The 20,374-nt window shown below is 52.8% G+C and overlaps 1 protein-coding gene across 3 annotated transcripts in view; it reads left to right on the top strand.

Moving 5' to 3' along the window:
• CCDC88C (coiled-coil domain containing 88C) overlaps positions 1 to 20,374 on the top strand; it is a 121,874-nt gene that overhangs the window by 33,477 nt on the left and 68,023 nt on the right. For all 3 annotated transcript variants that reach the window (XM_032482519.1, XM_032482524.1, XM_032482523.1), the window contains exon 4: positions 16,317 to 16,386. In XM_032482519.1, coding sequence (XP_032338410.1) covers positions 16,317 to 16,386 — 70 coding nt within the window. The remainder of the gene's footprint in view (positions 1 to 16,316; positions 16,387 to 20,374) is intronic.

The raw sequence follows: 20,374 nt of genomic DNA, 5'->3' as shown, positions 1-20,374 counted from the left end.
AAGTTCAGCATCCATGTGCCCTGCGGCCCAGCTAACTTCACGCGTAGGCATATCCTGGAGAGAAACTCCTGTGCGTGGACTCTGGGAGACTTGTCCAGGAATGTTCAGTCTTTCCGTGCACAACAGCAAAAGGCTGGAAGCAGCCCAGATGCCCATCAGTGGGGGAATGGATGAATACGCCGAGACATGACCACACAATGGAATATTATACAGCTGTCCAAACAAATTAACTACAGCAACACGCAATGACGGAGATGGATGTTAGCAGTGTCATACAGGAGCATGTGCTCCCAAAGATTACATACAGTGCTGATCCTTTCCTTATAAAGTCGAAAGTAGCTAATAAGTGTGCTTTTAAGGAACATTTCGCCCCCCCCCCCCAAAAAAACTCAAAACACAAGAGCAAAGGAATGTGCACTTCTGATTGAGGTCGGTGATATCTTGGATGGGAAGAGGCGGGGTATGGGATGGGGCACCGTCTGCTTAGATGTAGGTTATTGTTTGTCAAAATCCCAGCCTCTGCTCGTGGTGGTGGGTTTGCAGGTGGTTATTACATTGTGAAAAGTAACTACATGAAACTGAGCCATGTGTGACCACAGGTGAACGTCAAGAGCCAAGGATTATGATTAATAATTAACCTAGTTCTGTGCATGTCTGGTCCAGTACTCCCCAACTCCTGCCTCAAGTCCATTTTAGCAAAGGCTGTGATGGCCCAGTGTTGAGGGGTGAGAGGGGGTGGCGTTCCCATCGCTGCCCGCCCCCCCACCTCTCTGCGCCGTCTGTCCAGCTCAGCCCTCCCTCCTCCTCAGGGCCTGCTGGCTGCAGTGGCCTCGCTGGCTTGGGGCTTTGCTCGTCCTTAACCACTTGCTTCCTATCTGTGCTGCACAATCAGTGCCTTGTTATATGGCCTCGCCCTGCAATCATTCCCACATGGGTGTCTCTTTCTAACAAGATGGTAATTTCTACAAGGCCAGAGGTCACATTTTATCTCCCCTGCTCCTGTTCACTCGCCCCTTCTTCCTTAATAGAAGAACCCCCAGCCTCCCTCCAGCTCGATGTGGCCGTGCCGCCGGGTGAGATGTAAGTGGCAGTGTTGGGCCCTCCTTCTGAGAAGTCTCCCTAAGAGCTGCCTTTCTTCCCCCTTCCTCCTTCTCAGGGAAGTAGCAGGTAACCACCCCCAGCATGTGGTTCTTAGCGCTGTGAGTGCCTGATGATTGCACCATGAGTTCTGTGGATTAAAAACGTCAGCAGCACCTTAAATTGACATGTGGACGCCAAGGAGCTGGCTGTGGGGCCCGTGCTCCTCTCCCCTGCAGGTGACCTGGGTGAGTCACCTCACTCCTCCAAACTCCACTAGATCAGGAAGTTGGGAACCGTGCCTGCGACACCAGAGTTAAAGCAACATAGATTGTCAGCTGTTCCTAGGTTGTCAGCCATTCAGTGGCGTATGCCCCAGACACTCATTTGCTCAAACTGTAATTTTTGCACCAGTCTCTGCTACAGAGTCATGAACCCCCCTGGAGGCCTGCCCCCTGCAGTGGCACCACTTTCCAGGAATGGGCTTGTGGCCCCCATGACGCATCTGTGCCTGTGGAACGTGCCCCATTCCCGGCCTGATGCTGCCATCCTGCGGGGGTCCCTGCGACCCCTCTGCCTCCTAGAGAAAGCTCAGGGCGGACAGTCCGAGATGAGATGAGCTTGCTTTTCCAGAGAGAGGAGCTTTATTTTAGCTTCTGTTACTCATTTTTTTTTTCTCCTCTAGCAAAGACCAGTGTCTCGGTCGACACGAAGTGAGCCATTCTGTGCAGAGAGGGTGGCAGCTGTGCTGGTGTGAGGCCAGCAACGGAGGGGTCAGCTTACGTGTGCATGGAGTGGTTCTGTACCATGTCTGGTGGTCGGCCTTTCCTGGAAATGAGTGGCCAGGGTGGTGGCAAGGTGACCGTTGGCAGAAGAGGCCTTTCCTTCCTCACCAGGCCTGGAGAGCGCGTGGCCGTCAGCTGTGGTCTGAGCCAACGCCGCAGCGTCCTGATACCACAGTCCTACTTTGGGCCCGTGGCTCCGGCTGGGAGGGCGCAGCACATGCCGCTTCTCTGCATCTTTGCTCTCTGCTTCCAGATGGGAGATGGATTTATGATGACCAAATGCTGGCTCTCCAGCATTTCTTCTCTCCTCTGCACTCATTCAGGAGACTTTTATTTAGAGCCCACCCCCTGCCGGGCCAGAGCCCCGTTCCTGCCTCTGAACTTGATAGTGAGGTTGGTGATAAAAGCCTGTCTCCATCACCAGTCTGAGTTCACTCGCCATCACTCCCCCGACTCCCCACACGCTGCCTGGAATAGACTCGGGTTCGGTAAATGCTTGTTGAATGAATGAACAAATGAATCCCAGAGCAAGGCAGTTTAGGAGTGTATGGAGCAGAGAGGACCATGGCCGAGTTTGGGCCACAGATGCAAACAAAGAAGCCCCTAGAAACAGCTGTACAAATGTCCTAGGAGAAGCACTTAGGTGTTTTGAGGCTCTGAGAGGACAAGTTGCTCAGGGCGAGAAGCCTCACAGCCTCTCCTGGGGCATCAGCCTTAGTGACCAGTGAAGCCTTTCCTGGCCACTGCAGCCTGCAGGGACCACTCTCCCCCTCCCACCTCCTTGGGGTCCCTTCTGAGGATACCCTCAGGCTGCAGGCTCACTGCGTTCATGTCTCTTCTCACCAACCATGCTGTGAGCTCCCAGGGCTGGAGGATCTGGATTCCAGCCCCAGCTCGGTCATCACTAGCCACATGACCCAAGGCCTGTCCTTACCATGTGCCCGTATCTCACTTTATTCCTGTGTCGAAGGAGCGCAGTTCGAGCACTGGCCCCACTGGGCACAGGGTGATGTGTGCACCTCAGAAAGCGTTGGGCCAGAGTAAGATCCTCTTCACACACACACACCCCCCATTCCACGCCAGTCTAACACAGTAGATGCTCAGTTAATGTGTATAATTGAGTGGTCTGTCTTTTTTTGGCTTGGCCTGAAGGAGTCCACTTGCTGTGGTGACAGGGTAGGGGTGGGCACAGACTGTCATCCTGCCCAATTTGGGCTCAGAACAGCTGGTGAGGGAGCCTGTGTTTGCGTGAAGTGTGGGCTCCCAGCTGCCTGCAGGAAGCCAGAGCAGCTGGCCTGCCCTGAGACCAGGTGCCGGGGCGGGTCTGCATGCCTTCCTTTTCCCACCTCCTCCCAAGTGTTCTGATTCTGGTGGTCCTCACACTCACCTTGCCCACATCTGAAGAAAATCTCTTTTTGAAAAGAATGAAAGAAAAGGGGGGGCCCTTTTTTTCTTCTGGTCCTCAGGTCGGAGCCTCATGCAGGAGGGGCCCAGTGGTCTAACTGCAGGCATCGTTTCTGCCCCTGCCCTTCAGGGTCCAGGTTTAGGCTGTTCACACGGTGAACACACATGCCATTCTGGGACTTGCAGCCCTTCATTAGCTCATTTGACGGATGCTGAGTGACCCCTCCTCGTGCCAGGCCCCGGGAAGCAGTGGGAATGGAGCCCACGGCCTGTTCAGGAGACTTGAAAGCTGATGCTGGTTTAGCAGAGGAAGCTTAGTGCGCAACTTTATCACTAGTGGCAGAGAATCTCAGGTCCCTTCCTCCTCTCCCCTCAGTATTTCACACCACAGACGTGTTGCGGAGCTTTTCATGTTGGGTTACACAAGGGAGTGACACCACACTTAATGCCTGGCTCAGGGAGACATCACTCATTGATCGTGGCGCTTTCTGCCCTAAGCCCTGACCTGGCCTCAGAATCCTTCTTAGCACAGCACTCTGTGTAGCTTCGACCCATCACATATGCCTGGCACCCAGTCTTAACCCCTCTTTATAACCTCTGGTGTCACAGTAGGTGACCTGTGTGAGAGCACCTGGTGCGTCCCAAGGCTTCAGAATGGGACGTCTTAGCACGGGGGCCCGCTGCACTGCGGGCCCTGGTGGAAATGGTTGGGCTGGGCCACCACCAGTGTCGTGCTCAGTGGGACAGCATGGCGTGTTCCCGCCACAAGACCTTCCCACTTGCTTTTCCCTCTGCCTGAAAGTCTCATTCCACATCTCCACCTGGCGCTCATGCTCTCTCCACTCGTGTTTGTTCAACTGTCACTAAATCGGAGGGCCCTCTTTGATCACTTGTCTATAATGGTTTCATTTTCCATGGCGCTGGATCGACCTGCCCTTATTTTTCTTCTTAGCGCTTCCTGGCACACACACGTGACAGACTCTTTTACCTCTTTATCTCCCTCCTTTACTGCGGTATCTCCAGCAAGCAAACACATGTGTTGACCAAATGGATCTTGTGTTGGCAAATCATAGTGGGCCAGGCATACCCCCTGCCAGTTAGGATTAAAAGAGATAATACCAAGTGTCTGTCCCAGGCCCTGCCTTATCATTGTTCAAAAAGAAAGTGTTCTTTGCAGTCTAGAAGTGGGAGGGTGTGTTTGGCGGCCTCTCCAGGGTCCTGAGGCTTCTGTTCTCACCAGACCCTTCCTCCCTGTGTGAACCAATCAGTTCAGGTTAGCCGGCAGCTGGTGCACATCTGCTGAAGGTGGCATGTGCAAAGGCCAGGGGGTGAGGGAGGATTCAGAAGTGAGCACCCTACAGTGCCTCCCCCCAGGGCCCTGAGGTTTCCAGTCACCTCGGATGTGGGGTACACTATGCCAAGCCTTGGAGGGCACAGACAAGGAAGTGATGATTTCCAACCAAGGGGTTTGGGTAGGGGGAGGAGGCCCTGGAGGTGGGCATTGTAGGGTAGAAAGGGTTGCATCAGGTGCCCACTCCCCAGTGTGGACAGCTGCCTCAAAATCAGTCGATACCATCTGTTGAGATTTTCACTTCCCGCTGAAATGTTAGTCATTACCAACTTTCTCAACCTTCCTCCTCCCCAGTTTTTCAACTGTGTCCTGAGTTGCCCTCCCCCAGTTTCCTGCTATAGAATAAGTTCTTGATCATAGACTGAAAGAACCTTCCAGAGTTTCTTGCTCTCTGGGTGAAGTCTTGATCATTTGTTGCAAACTCCCATGATGATGAGAAGTGACCCGTTTGCAGGATTTGTTGCTTGTCCCCGCTGTATCATCTGCAGCTTTGTCAGAGGGGCAGTTGGGGGCCAGGGAGGTGGTGACACAGCCCTACCTCACTCACTTATCCGCCCTGGAGAGCTGACGGCTCCCCCCGTGCTCCCACAGAACTTAAGCCACTTTTTCAGCGTTTACCATTCTCAGAGGCACAAATTCTGTCGCTGTGCCCAAGGCAGGGACCGCTAATCAACCATACACACTGTCCCGGAGCCCAGACCTGCCCTTAGAACTGTCAGCCCAGCACCTGCCAGCCCTTCAGAGTTGAAACCTCGGCCACCCTTAGCGGTCAGGCTGTTGTGTGTGTGCTTTTTCCCTTGAGACCAGAGGGAAGCGAGAGAAGGCAGGAGCAAGGGAAGGATATTCGGGTATTCCTGCTCAGCCCCTACTCCTGCCTGGCCCTGAGCCCCACACAATCGAGAAGGAAAGGGGTGTGGGTGAGCCGGGGGCTGGGGAGGACTTCCCCATGCCTGGGGACCTCCAGGGTGAACCCCCACACCCCAGGAACCGTGACTGACTCCTTTACGGGTTTCACTTTCTAGTCACTGCAGGCCTGCGTATGTGCACCGCAGGGCTGTTCTCAGTTGGGACCCTTGAAGCAGGAGGCAGGCGTGTGCGTCCTCCCTAAGTGTGTCTGGAGTAGCACCCACTGGAGGCCTAATTACCTGCAGGTGCTGTGCTCGGTCTCCTGTGGATTAGATGGGATGCCCGCCTGCCCAGCCACCTGGCTAGGGGACTCCAGAGCCACTGCTGCCACCCTGCACAGGGGTTCTGCTTCTCCATCCTGGGACTGCAGTGGGTGGAGGGTGTGATTCCAGCACGAGGTGGGGGAGGGTGCCTTCCACTGCTTCCTTTGCCTTTGTTGCCACCTCTCCCTGCCACCAGCACACACACACCTGATGGTACCTGCTCTTCTTCATTTCCACTTAAGCCAAGTGCCACCTCCTCCTGGACGCCTTCCTAGATTAGCCCTCCTGTGTGCTCCCATTGCCCCCTAGCTCAGATGCTTCACATCCCCTCTATTAGGGCACCAGATATGCCAGCAGATCTATCCCCTGCCAGGCTGTGGGCTCCCTGAGAGAAGGGCCTCACCCCTTGCACACACCCTGAACACCCTCACTGTTCCCTCTTGGTTTTGTTGAGCTCATCTGTCTGTGTTTCCTAGATTTGAGGACAGAGGTCTCTTCTGTGTATTCCCCCCATCCCTGGCCACCAGCGCACCACCTGACACCCAGTAGGTGCCCAGGAAATACTGTGGCATAAGTAAGAACTGCTACCCCTCTGCTCTCCCTGTCGGCCAGCCGCCTGCCCTGGGGAGCTGGGCGTGAGGCCTGGCTGACTTGGGAGCAGTGGTGCCCCGAGGCCCATGGTGCTCACGCTCTGTGGCGGGGGCGTAGCCTGGCTTCCCTGCCCTGCTCTCCCTGCCCTCACAGGTCCCGGCAGGTTGCCACCTGCTGATGGAGGCTCCTGGGCAAACTCTGCCCCTCCTGCTCCAGCGTGTCCCCTGGGATTGAGGGAATTGGTTTAGCACCGTCAGGTGGCCAGTGAGGGCTGCCAGAGTGTGGCGGCCGCCCCGGCCCTGCCTGGCATGAGTGGTGGGCTGGAGAGGAGGAGGGCACGGTGGCTGCAGAGACACGTGCTCCCCCAGCCCAGCTGCTCACCGGGACAGGGGAAGGCTGCACCTCCCCCACTGAGCTCCACGGGGCGTGACTCGGGCAGAAGGTGCTAGGAAACCAGTCTAGACCCCCCACCTGACAAGCATGCAGGGGAGCAGTTTGGGTCCCATGGACCTGGTGGTGTTGGTGGCTCCGCCAGCCCCACAGAATGGGAGTCTCCACCCTGCTGTGACCCCACAAGCTGTTCTCTGAGCCCTGCACCCCCTTGCCTGCCCATCAGCAGAAATGTTGGCTTTTCCAAGAAGCTCAGAGAAAGGAACTCCGCAGCTCTGATGCACAGTTGCAAGTTCCCTCACCATTGTAACATTGGGCTCCTGGCATCAGCCCCAGGCACGGATGCTGCTGTTTCACTGGGAGGAGAGGATGGGGCAGCCCTGAGCCATTCCAGGCATTGAAGTGTGAGGACAGGACCCCCCAGCCCCCCGCATCGTGCCTAATCCTCTAAATCCTTCTCCTCCCTCCCCCAGATCCCCACTGGAGCCTGGTCCTGGTGTGTATTTAGCCGTGAGTAGACACAGTTGAATGGAAGTGAGATCCTTGGTACAGTGGAAGCTGGTGGCCTCACTGCAGAAGTTCTTCCCCAGAGCCCAGCTTTGGCTGCTGGTGACTAGGCTTGAATTTACCATGTGAAATGGTCCCTGAGACACCATTTATGGGCAGAAGTTCTTCTCAAAGGAGATGAACGCAGTGCTGTGCTGGTGCTTCTGGGGCTGCCCCCACCACCTCCCTTGGTCCAGGGACTCAGAAGAGACACTTCCTAGCATCAGATAAGAGGACTCCACCCACAGAGCAACCCAGAGGGAAGATGGCAGGCGTTCTCAGGGACACTTGAAGCATCCTCCAGTCCTGTCCCTGTTGGGCTTCCCCTGGGTTCTTTTGGACGTGTGGGCACTTGGCTGTTTTCAGAATTAGCAGCCCTGTGTTAGTAATTCTATTAAGGTGTGCTGGGCTCCTCTGTGCCAGCACCCTCACCCCCCCACCCCATCTTCTGAAGGAGCCAAACATTGCTTGGAGATGGTCCTGCTACAGCTGAAGGTGTGGCTCAGAGAGGGACTGTGACTTGACTGAGGTCACACAGCCAGTAGCTTGCCCTTACCTGGTGGTGTTTGAGTTTCCAGGTGCTCCTTCCTATACGTCTGCTCCTCCTGGGTCAACTCAAAGGCGATATTTGTTTTTCTTTCTGCAAACAAAGGATGGGCTTGGTTTGTTTCCATGGTCACAGCCATGAGGACAGGCAGTTACGAAGTGTTGTGGGGCAGGGGATTTTATGACAGTGGGCATCGCAGATGACCTGGGTTGATGGCCTTAAATCGCTGGGTCCTGAGACAGTGTAGCCTTGTTAGGGGAGCCGGTGCTCCTGGGCTTGTGTGATCCGAGCTGGTTTCAGGCCCTGGGGACCCCGGGATTAATTGGAACGAGGTGGAACAGATGGATCGAATCTATCAGCAGCTTTATGTGACAGCTTCTTAACATAAAAGCACTTCATTGCCCACTCGTTTGGCCAGGGCTCCCTGCCCCGTCGGAGGGAAGGCAGCGGGAATGAGAGCCCCTTGTCCAGGTGTAATTACAAGCACATGGCCCTTGGGCCTGGCTCTGAGCAGGAGGCTGAGGGTAAATCATCAGGCTTACATCTCGTCCCAGCAGCCAAATCAGAAAATCGTTCTCCAGCTGTAACGTCGAAGAACATGGGTGGTGTCACTGGGTTTGGGGGTTAAGTCCCTGTTGCTCTCAGATGAGGTGACAACTGTGTGAGGCATGATTGGTTGGGCGGCGAGGGGGCAGCAGACTGTAAATATCACAAGTCACACGGAAGGTCCGACACAAGAGTCGCTCTAGAAGGTGCCCCGGTTTGGGCCATCGGGAGGTTGATGTGGTCGCAGGGAAAGCTCACCAGCCCAGAGCGTCCAGCCTGGCCCTCGCTCTGGACCCGCTGTTAAACCCTGTTACCAAGTTCTATTATGGTTCCCTTGGGTTGGAAATTCTAGTAATTCTTGGCCTGACCACCTCATAAGAATGTTGGGAGGAGGAATGAGGGGACCCTTCCTGTGTCTGGGTGTGTGTTTGCCATTCAGATTGTGGGGTGGTTTTGTTTGGACCGAGAAGGTTGAAGGGCATTCGGGAACCCCACTTGGTCAGATCCCCTAGGTGAGAGGTTTGGAGGCGTGAATGTAAACCCTGTGATGTGTGCAGAGGGTGCCTGGAACGCTACTCCTGACGGTCCAGGTCTCTCCGTGGGGCGCCCTGAAGAGCATCTGCCTTCTGGAGTCCCAGAGGCACCTCACCTGCATGAACCTTAGCTGGGTGGTTCCTGGAGGAGTGATTGCTGTGGGGTTTGAAGTCTCTCCTCCTCTCTTGGGGCACTGGAATAGACTCTGGGGACATTGGAATACATGTGGGTCCCATCTGAGTCACTTCTATAGTTTAGGAATTTTAAATTATCCTTTTTGTTTGCTCCTAAAACTGTCACATTTGGGATTTTATAGTTGGAAAGCCTGGTGTATTCAAACCAGCATTACAGATTCACTCTGAGGTGTTTTTAGCTTTGGTTAACATCTACAAGCTGAGGGCTCTTCAGGCATGTGGCGGCCGATTTTGCCAGGATTTGAGGCTTAGGAAGTAACTCAACAGGGGAAACAGCTCTCATCTCACGGTAGTGGAACAATGTGCTTGGTTTTCAGGACTCGGTCCCCTTGTTAGTGTGAGAGAGACAAGACACTGCTTCCAAAAAAGAAACTTAAAAAATAATAAAACCCTACTCAGTATTAATTTTGAGGAATATTTTCTGATCAGTCTGATTTTGTCAGGTGTCGCTTAGCTGCTTTTTGCTGCCTCTGAGTGGGGAGTCGATTAACGAGGCAAAATGTGAAAATGGCACAAAAGGGGCAGGTGGAGCATTAAGAGTTAAGGGGAAAGAAAGTCATATGTGATTAAGGACATCAAGGTTGGCTTCATGGAGGATGTAGCATTTTTACTGAGCTTTGGAGGATGGATAGGGTTCTGACCCAAGGTAATCAGGGCCGGGGATGTGCAAGGAAGAAAGAGCACCCCAGTGGGAAATGCAGAGTTTGTAGAGTACAGTGTAACCAAAGGCTCGACTTGCTGGCTACACTTAGCAGCTAATGCATTTCCTGGCTCTCTCCCCACCTATGGGACTCCTCAGCATTCTCCACAGCCCAGCTCAGAAGCCGCCACCTCTGGGAAGCCTTCCCAGATTTGTCCGGGCAGCGTTTGGTAGTGCTCTCCTGCTGTGCCGCTCCGACACCTGTCCTTTCGTGCTGTGACTGTCTGCCTCCCTGCCTTTTCGGCCAGCTGAGAGTTCTCAGCTCACAGCAAGGTGCTCAGAGTATGTTTCTGAATATCTGAACCCCAGACCTAAAGGTGTGCAGTGCGTGTGCTGGGTGCACAGTCAAAGCTGTTACCACTCGTGTTTCTGATTCTCAGTACTGGATAGGTCCTTGTGTTCCTTTGGCTGTGTGGAAGGCACATTTTACTTGTCTGGACCATCCTGATCTCCTTGGCAACCGTGAGCATCATCTTCCTCCTGGATGCCTCTCCTGGGTGTTGGTCTTAACTCTTCTGGGCCCTCTCTCTCATTTACTCTGCATTAACAGCCTTTCAGAGCCCCATGAAGGGTCATTCTGTGGACCTAAACTCATGGCGTTTAGCAGCATTTATTTTCCCTTCCTGACAAAATGTTGAGCCATAAAATTCAGTTTCATTTTGGGAGGAGAAAAGATTTCTTCCCTTTCTTCATGAAATCATTGTCTTCATCCGACAATCCCAGTCTTTCCAATGGAAACTGAAGATACATGCAGTGTTTCCACCCTGCAACTTTTCCAGGACCTTGTGTTTCTTCCTTCCACCGGCGGAGAAAGTGGCCTGTCTGTTTGAGCAGGCGCAGAGGTCGACAGCGGCCCTGACAGGATTTTAAGCCTTTTCAGTGAGGCGCCTGCATTACCTCAGGCAGTGGGGGTGCTTCTCTGGGATCCTTGAGCCTCTGATTTCCAGGGGCTGTTGCTCTGACAGCCCACCCTTCCCACAGGGCCTCCTGCCTCACCCCTCACACGGGGCTCAGGGCTGTAAGCCAGCCTCTGCCCTCATCCCTGGTCAGCCAGCTGGGTTCTCCTGGCTTCTTCCCGGCTGATGGAGGCTTTGCAGTTCCTGATGGACGGTGCTGGAGTACAGTTTGATTGGAGAGGGGGGATGATTTTAAAAAACCAATAATCTATATTATTTTTCATGTTGGATACTTTGTGAATTGTCTTGAGGAAAGGATTTTTTCTTTTTTTTTTTAGTGGCTCTGTCATGTTCACAGTTCAATATCTGTTAAAGAGTTGCTGCTGACTGTACGTTCTTTAGGAAGTCATGCCACTGGGTGAAATTAATTTATAGTCATGCAACCATGTTACAGAATCTTTTTTAAATGTTGGGAGACCTTGCTCTTGTCCTGGTCACTCTAATAAAGAGAGTTCCGTTGTTTTGGCATGTTTCCTTTGAGGGTTCCTTCTTTTTCAGAATATCTTTATTATCCTATCTCCAGTTAGGTATCTTTTTACTCATTTAAGCATTTTTTGTCATCTTCCTAACCAGTATAGTGGCCGTTGTCTTCTGTTACCTGACCATTTCCCAGCTTCGGTTTGTGACAGATACTAAAGTGCTGTCTCCTTATCACATGCCCCGTCATACTTGGATTTGTATTTTGAGGTTTTAGGGGGGTTGGTTTTAAAGCCTCTAGTTAATATTCTGTTGACAGTTTCAAGGTAAAGTAGGCAGCATTTGGGGTACACACACTTATGCTCAAAGGTGAGACGAGGGGGTGAGTTTGAGGGGGGCTGAGCTGAGTCCTCCTGTTCCAAACCAAGGGAGGAGGTCCTGGCAGAAAGCACAGTCTTGTTTTAGGGCTTCTGGGACATTCGGCTGCCATGGCTGAGTCCGTGCACTGTCCCCAAGTCTTGGGTAGAGACTGGCTAGGAAGGAATTGGGAGGCCTGTCCCCCACAGGGACCTGACAGTTATTGGAGGCGACTAGGCAAAACGCAGAAAATGAGCTTCATCGACAAGCCCTGGGAGCCGCAGGGTCACCTCAGGCCCTGGGGGTAGACCAGGTGGATTGAGGCATCTGGGCCTGACCCAGGGTCTGTTCCAGGGCCCCTCCCTGCCCCTCCTGTGCTGCCACAGGCCCCTGTCTTCCCTTCCCTCTGTGCCCCTGCCTCCCAGAGCTCCCTTGCAGAGGGCAATGGCTGAGCCCCCCAGATCTTTTTATCCTAAGACTTAACACCACCGACACCCATAAGGTGCAGACGTTCAGGAAACCTAGGTGCTTCCCTGGGAAGAGTGAGGTTTGAGGGTGTTTGGAAGGGAAGGAACGTCTAGGCTGCAGTGCTGGCCCATGTGAAGGCTGGTGACAGGAGGGACGGAAAGGGTGCCATGTGACCTCTCAGAGCCGACCAGGAGTTGCAGCCTGGGCCCTGGGTTGGGTTCTGAGTCGGGGAGCAGTGCTGACCAGCGGGGATGTTGTGGCTCAGTGAGGCCATGAGCCTGGGTGCTGGTCTTGTTTGCTCTGGGGTGGCTGAGAGTTCTCCCCATCCACCAGGGCCGCTCACTCAGTTGTGATCATGCGTGAGTTCTGCACGTGACCAGGTGCCGCTGGAATGTGCTCACCCGCTCCTCCTCCATCCTTCCTGTCACTGGCAGAGCTCCATTACCTGTGCAGCCTGGAATGGGGCTTGCCTGTGTCCTGTGTTTTCCCCACTGAGTAGAGTACGTTTGTCCTTGTCGGGAGAGAATTCTAATAGGAAGGGAGCGTTTTCCTTCCACTAGGCTTCCTGGTTCTGTTCTGGTTCTTGCCCCCAACACCCCCCCTCCCCCGCCTGTGGCTTCTGGGAGCCAGTGCCATGGCCTCCAGACAGCCCTCGGCACTCCCCGGATCAGGCTCCTGATCAGGAAGCTGGCAGTCTCCCCGCTCGTTGACACCATGTGCAAACCTGGATGCAGTCCCTGGGACCCCCTGCTGGGGTGGCAGACGCTTCTTGGAGAGTGTCCCGGCTGGTCCCTTCCCTCCCCCAGGTGCAGGGCCCTGTTTCTGTCAGGACAGCCCCTGGAGGAACTTCCGGAGTTAAGATCCCAAGTTTTAGATTTGCTTCTGGGGTGGGGTCAGATGGATTCTTTCCCCTTTTACATTACAAAGCACTTTCCAGCCTCCGCCCCTTTGCTGCTAAGAATCCAGATAAAGCCACCATGCTCTGACCTATTTTTGTGACTTTTAGTTTGTTGACAGTGATCACCGATGAGATCCTTCCAAGATGCAGTTAGTGCAGTTTCATTTATGAAAAGGAAAATCTGGGGTTTTCCCGACATGTTATTATTAGGACCTGAGAACAAACCTAAAGGGGGTGTGGGAAGGAGGAGGGGTACAAAGTCTGCTCTGGATTTCAGTGTTTAATTCCCCCAGCCCCCACCCCCACCATTCCTCCCTCCCTGCACCTGAGTTCTCTACGGGGGGGGGGGGGCATTCCAGGAGGGGTCAGGCCACAAGGATGGGGTGGCACAAGAGGCTGCAAGGCTTGTGTGTCCTTTTCCCTCGTCCTGGCCTCAGGATGTGACAGTGGCCTTTGTTTCTGCCTTTGCAAAGGCCCAGGTGGCACGAGGAGGGCTTGTTATAAATTTGGGGGCTGCTCAGAGCACACTTTGGGGCTTGTGCTCTGCATGCTCGCTCTGTCCCACCCCACGTGGCCAGCGGGGTGTGACCAGGTGCCCGCCAAGCAGGCCAGTGTAAGCTGTGCTCTCCACAGTGGCTTTCTGTTCCGGGTACCAGGCGGGAGGGGCCCCTCGTCTGCAGCCTCTTCACGTCCCCACTAGACCGAGGGCCTGGCCTGTCGCCCTGGAGGCCCTGCCACCCTGAGGGGGCGCATCTGCTTGGCTTTCCTCAAGGACTGAGGGCCACTGAGTCCCTTAGTCACCAGTGTTGAGCCTGACAGCCACTAGCTACATGTGGCTGGTGGGGCCTCCAGATGTGGCGGGAGTGACTGAGGTGAATTTTTCTGAGGGAGAGGTAATTAGGTTTCTTCATTGATTTCCACTTGGAGGAGGTACCGGGGATTGAACCCAGGACCTCTGGGTGCTGAGCATGCGCTCTACTACTTGAGCCATACACTTCTCCCTGAGGGAGTGAAGTTTTAATTAATTCAGACTTAGAAATTGACACTCGATTCAGTTATTAAGAAGCTTTTAGGTGTGTTTGAAGTAAGTTGGGTATGCAAGTCTACTTTTTGAGATCGTGTTTGCAATGAAAATTTAGCATCTGAATTGAGATGTGCTTTGAGTGTAAACTATGAACCGGATTTCAGAGACTTAGTGTGAAAAAGAATGTGAAATATCTCATTCATGATTTTATGTCAGTTACGTGGTGAAACAACAATTTTTTGGATATACTGGCTTAAAGTGTATTATTAGAATATTTTCACCTGTTTCTTTTTAATTTTTTTAAGGTGACTTCTAGAACATTTGAAATTAATGTGTCTCATGTTCTATTTCTACTGGACAGCTCTGACCCTGGCACTCACACCTCTGAGCCTGCTTTTGCTGGAAATGTGACAGGTGGCCCTTTGAGGAGAACAGTTAACATCTGGGGGTGTTTTTGACCACAGGATTAAATCTTGGAAGCCCCATGGGGTTCTGAAAGAAACAGATCAATAAAACATTGTTCGTAAAACAGTATTTCTTAATTGTACAAGGGACACATGTTTCTTGTGGGAAAATTAGAATGTGCTGATCAGACAAAATTAAACATCCTGCTTTGGAAGGAGAATGAATTTTCCAGCAATATTTTCTAGCAACATTTCCAGCAGTCTTTGCTTAGGTAATCATTAGCATAAAAATACCGTTTTGTTTAATAGGGCTAATGCCCCGACAGTGGACCATGGCAGAGGGAAACCAGCCAAGACTTCAGAAGGGACTGTAGAAGTTTGGACAGTGATAACTAGGAAATATTGTAGAAGTTGGGTGGAGCACTTGAGTTTAGGGACTCCGTGACAGAATGGACTGATCTGGTTGGGAGACCTTCCTTTTGCAGGATGAGCAAGCTGGAAAGTGGACTTCTCCAATTTTACTCATGGTGTGAGCTTTGCCCCAGGGTGGGACTGTGGAATCCTTTGGTGAGAGCGTTCAACTGAGAGACAGTTTTTCCCTGTTGACTTTTCCAAGCCCTGAAGGAGGGCCGAGGCTGTTACACAACTCAGGCTCTGCCCAACACTGAGATAGGTTTGAGAAAACACTAATCATCTCTGATGCGGTGATGTGTGACCCCAGATAGTTAAGAAAGGCATTCTCCCATATTGAGGGGAAAGGGGCCTGGTGTGTTTGAGAGTGGGGTACACCTCATGGTTTAGCATCCCCTCCTCCCAGTTTCTGGTGTGGACGGGAGCCATAGAAAGATAACAAGGAGGGTGGATAAAATCTTCGTATACACTCTTGGATGGTGGTTGCCTCCTAGCGTGCTTCCAGAGGCCACTGTTCTCTTCTGGGGATTCAGTGAGGGCTCCGAGTTCCGCCGGGTCCGCCGGGCCCTGCGGGATCAGGCAGTTGTGTTCGCTGTCCCCCTTTCTTTGTCAGCGCTAGTTGGCAGTATACTGAACACAGAGATTCCTCACATTACACAGTAGAGCGATGGCTAAAAGAAGTGTCTCAATGGACACGTTTTCTTACAGGCATAAGAGGAGCCTTGTCAGTCAGGAGTTTCTATAGTGACCACCTCTGTAGGACCAGGAATACTTAGGAGTCCTGCCGCCTTACTTGTCGTCCATAAAGATAGGTTTTCATCCTCTGACTTGTGAAAAACGAGGCACCTCTGGGCAGGGAAGACCAAGCCACTTTGAGAAATGTCCTGGGAAACGTAGGTGGTGGGTCGGCACCCTCCGAGGGCAACCTATTAAAAACACCCAGACAAGGGGCGCGACTGATGGCTGGTGCCTGGGCCTCCTTTCAGAAGCCCTCGGTGTGAGGGCCAGAAGGCAGCACATTTCCCGTGCACCGCCTCTCTGACGGGCACAGATGAGCTGTGATTTATCCCTCTCCTGGGGAAGTTACTGCTGCAAATGAGAGAAGTCTAATCATTTACAATTTGTACCAAAGGCCTGCTGAAGGCTAGGATACTGAATCATCAGGTTGGAAAGACTCGGTAGCATCTCTTTAACCTTTATTCTGTATTTTTTAATTGCATAAGCAAACCATGCAGTAAAAATAAAGACATCTTTTAAAAAGAAGCTCTCCCATAATGCTGCTAAAATAGCATCTAATATATCTTTTTTTCCCCCAAAGTCTCAGTACACAGGCAGACCTCATTTTTAACGTGGTAATGATCAAGGTGGAAGCACAGTTAGCTCTGACTTTTCATTTATTTGTATCTGAACTAGTCCTTCCTGTTAAATAGTATTTTCACAGTTACTGTTTAATGGCTGCGTGCTCATCCAGTAACTTGATAAACTGTAATTTTCTTAATCAGCCTTCATTTTGTTTTAACAGTGTCCTTTCCCCTTTGTTTCTGCAGGAAGTTCTCCAGCAGCTGATCGTAATGAATTTGCCCAATGTCTTGATGATTGGCAAGGACCCGCTGTCTGGTGAGTGGAAGCCGCCCCCGCCCCCCGCTCCCCCGTAGAGCCTGGGCAGTGCCAGCGGCTCTGGGCAGCTGTTGGGTGCAGAGCTCTGCCTGCCAGCTTGGAGGCAGCACAGTGGAAACATGTGATCGTTCTGGTGCGATGTTAAAGGGTGGGCTTACAACCCTGAGGCATGAAGCCAAGAGCACATTTCTTCCCTAAGAGTGAATCCTCTCGCCCCTCAGATTTGAGTGCAGAGGCAGGTGAGGCCACTGCCTCAGGTCCTGAGTTGTTATATGGGGGACCCCATGGGGGTCTCTCTTCCTTACATCATTATGGGATGTACTACCTATTGGCAAGAGAGAATCTTTTGAGGGATCTAGTGTCCCTTCCACTGGGATCCTGTGACGCTTTGTTCTCCGACAGTAGGTCTCACCAGGACATCCTGTTGTGTGTCTGTTTTCACGTCTCCCTCTGGTCTTTGGGTCCCGGTGGGCATGGTTCTAAGTCCTAAGTCTTAGACATTTGATGTGACTTTGAAAGACTGAAATGTCCTTCCTGGACACCTTCCAGAAAGTCAGAGCTTAATTCATACCTGACAGTTGACTCGGGGTGAGCTGAATGGGGTGAGGGATTCCCTCCCTTCCAGGTCCCTGTGCATCACCTGCACCCCACGGCTCATTAATAGACGCTCAAGGCCCGCAGGACGGATGTGCTCGCCTGCTGGGACTTCCCTGGTTCCCATGGGGACCTCGTTAGCCTCTTGCAATAGGTGAGGGGTCAGGGAATGCAGGAAGGATCCCACGCATTAGAGGCTCTTGCAGGAGGAACTGAAACTTCCCTCTGTCGGCACCTCCTCGCCCCACTCACACTCGAGTCTGGCCACCCTTGTTCCTGTCCTTGTGAGCTAACGTTGCCTTGAGAACAAAGGAGAAGTACACTGAGTGACCCGCCGAGGACGTGGCCCTGAGAGCAGCAGCGACAGTGGCTTCTGGGGGCACTGGGTCAGGTGCAGCTGCCCGTCAAATCACTCTACTTATGAGAGGTGCCTGGCTGATGTGCTTGCCTTTGCTCTGTGGGAGCCAGAGGGAGGCTTCACCAGTTCGTCTTTAGCGCAGCTGAGCCGTGAACACTCACAGCCTCACACGTTAGCTCCGCAGGTGCCCCCAGGTCCACGTGGTGGCCCCTGGCAGTGAGCATCCGCCCTCACTTGGTGGGTTTGGAGCAGGGAGCCTTTGGTTTGTGCCGCTCTCCACTCTGCCTTAGGACCATCTGTTTTCTGGCTTTATTCATGGTTCCCCCAGCTAGAGGATGCCAGATGCAGGGCTGGGCCCCGGGGACAACTGGGACGCTGGTATTTCTGTAGTAACGTCAGGAAAGTGAGGGTCTGCTTTGCCGAGCAGAACTGTGCTGCCTGTCCTGACTTATTTGGGGGCTGGTGTTAAGAAGGAGAGAGGAGAGAGATGCCTGCAGAGGTAGGTCCAGGCTTAGTTCTGCTGTTCCATCTGTTCTAGAGACAGCCATGTGCGATGAGGACAGGACGGTGGGGGAGCAGGAGGAATGGCGCTCCCTGCTTGAGTCCTTGGTGAGCCCACCGTGCTGGGCATTGGACATGTATTTAAAAATGGAAACGGAATGTGCTTCTAGGGTGTGGCTGTGCCATCCATGTATAGATGAGAAGGCAGCAGCTCACAGATTTGAAGTGACAAGCCCTCAGTCACTTAGCCTGTGAGCAGAGGGGCTGATTGGGAGCCTGCTTGTCTGGCCCCCGAGCGGAGCTCCCGTCCCTCTCACACATGGAGAGTTGTTAGGTTGAGCTGTAGGTATTTGACGATATTCAACCACTTCGACCTACAGAGGTGGCAGTGGCATATGGTTCAGTCTAATAATTCACACATCCTCCTCCCCTACCCAGCCACCCCGTCACCCCATCAGACTGCATAGCTTGCCCACCTTCCTGTTGTCGGTGTCCCCTCTTCCTTGTCCCAACTTCCTGCTGCCGTTTGGAAGCTTGGACCCCCAGGGCCCTTTCTCCAGCAGGCACCCCCACACGCCAGAACCCTGGCTCCAGCCTTGCCCTCAGCAGTCCCTGTTCTAGCCCCTCAGAACCACACGGGGCCGAGAGATTGTCCCCGTGCAGAGAACACAAGTCCCACCTCGGGTTGGTGCTAACCAGAAGCACCTGCAGAGATGTGGACAGCTTTATCAAGGTATAATTTGCATACCATGAAATGCACCCATTCTAAGTATACAGTTTAGTGATTTTTTTCCGTCAACGTACAGTTGTGCAACCGTCGCCACAGGCCAGTTTTAGAACACTGTGGAGAAGCAGCTTTTAAACTGTGATGGGTGAGTGCTGTGCCCCCGGTCCCCGGCATCATGGAGAATCAGTGCACATCAATGGGGGAGGCTCTGGCCCCGGCTCTGGTGGAGAAATTGGAAAGATGAAGTGGAGAGCCCTGGGAAGGTGAAGGATGAGAATCCTGCCCACTGCCACAGGCTCCGAGGGCCCCTGTCGGGGGGGGGGGGGGTAGTGAGCCTCACTCGCAGTCAAGGCTGGTGGGAAGAGAGCTGGGCGCACGCATGGGTGGGTTTTGACAGGAGTCCCGGGGGGCTCCGAGAGCGGAGGAGGTTGGCAGGGGAGGTGCACCAGCAAGAAGACACAGACATGAGTGCCAGAGACATATTTATGGATGGTTTTTTCTGTGTCAAATTTTAAAATAAACGGGTAAAGTGTTTTGGGTTTCTTTTAAAATAAAGGACAAAGTTGGTTTCTTTTGTGTGTGGTTGCCTAAAAGTAGTGGTGGGGGGCTGCTTTTTAAACGAATTCTGCTACGCACCTTAGGAGCATGCCTGTGCTCTTTTTAGCTGATGTTGACGCTATGCTGTTATTTATAACGTTTCAGTTTGGGGTTATTTTTTGGTTTTGGCAAATGCACCTCAGTAGAGCCAGGTGCCAGGGGCAGGACTGATCCCAGCGGAACATCTAATCCAAAACAACACTAAATGATCCCAAGACACCAAGCATTTGTCCCCCTTCCTCTGACCTAAAAAAAGGGAGATGTCACAACTCATGCTATTAGGAGATTTTACTCTATGTCTAATTAACATCCTGCACCCCTTGGGCTCTTTTTTTCTGCCCTGAGTGGGATTCAAGGACAGCTTAATGGATATAAGAAAGCACTTAATATACTTTAAAAATCTCTCCTCAATATCTGCCCTCTTGGCCCCAAACCCCCATTCTCTTACTTCCTGTTTGTACCTCCGATCATCTCTCTTGATTTCTTCTCTGATCCTGCGTGGTTTTGCAACTATCTCCCTGGATACCTGTCCCTGGGAAAGCATCTGTCTAGTGCCTCGTTACTAAAGACCCTGCTTCTTGGAGCCCAGCGTGGTGTCCTGCAGAACCCTGCTCGAACCCTCGCTCTTGTGAATACGATGGCTCGCAGCAGCCTTCCCCAGTAGCTGGGCCGTGCGCAGACTCACGGGACTGGGTGTTGCAGGGGATCCTTTGTCTTGTTTCCAGGTGTCCAAATCTTAGCCTTCTCTCTTTCCCCACACGCATTCATTCCTCAGACAGGTGCCTTGGCTCTACTTGCAAAACATCTGAGCTCTTCTCTCCTGCCCTGCTGCCACACCACCCTCCTTTTCCTGACTGGTAGAGTGGCCTTCTAACTAATTAGATTATGTCTCTTGTCTCCTGGTGCTGGGGTCTGTGCACCAGTTGTTCCCTCTGCCAGGAACACTTTCCCAGATCCTCCCAAGACAGGTCCTTCCAGTCTTTACTCAAACGCCACCTATCCAAGTGCAGCCCATCCTGGCCTCCCTGTTGCCACTGTAGCCCTCCCTCCCCCTCAGGACGCCCAGCCCTCTCATCCCGCCCTGCTGTCTGTTTTTCACAGCATTCATCACCCTCCAATACACTCTATCATTTCCTTTTTTTTAAATGTCTGTTTCATTGCTTGTTTTTCCCCCTCTAGGATGTAATCTATTATGAGGGTGGGAATCTTTG

This window comes from Camelus ferus, chromosome 6 (genome assembly GCF_009834535.1).
Source record: "Camelus ferus isolate YT-003-E chromosome 6, BCGSAC_Cfer_1.0, whole genome shotgun sequence".
Lineage (NCBI taxonomy): Eukaryota > Metazoa > Chordata > Mammalia > Artiodactyla > Camelidae > Camelus > Camelus ferus.
The sequence above is the reverse complement of the archived record's forward strand: the minus strand, read 5'-3'. Positions and strand labels throughout refer to the sequence as shown.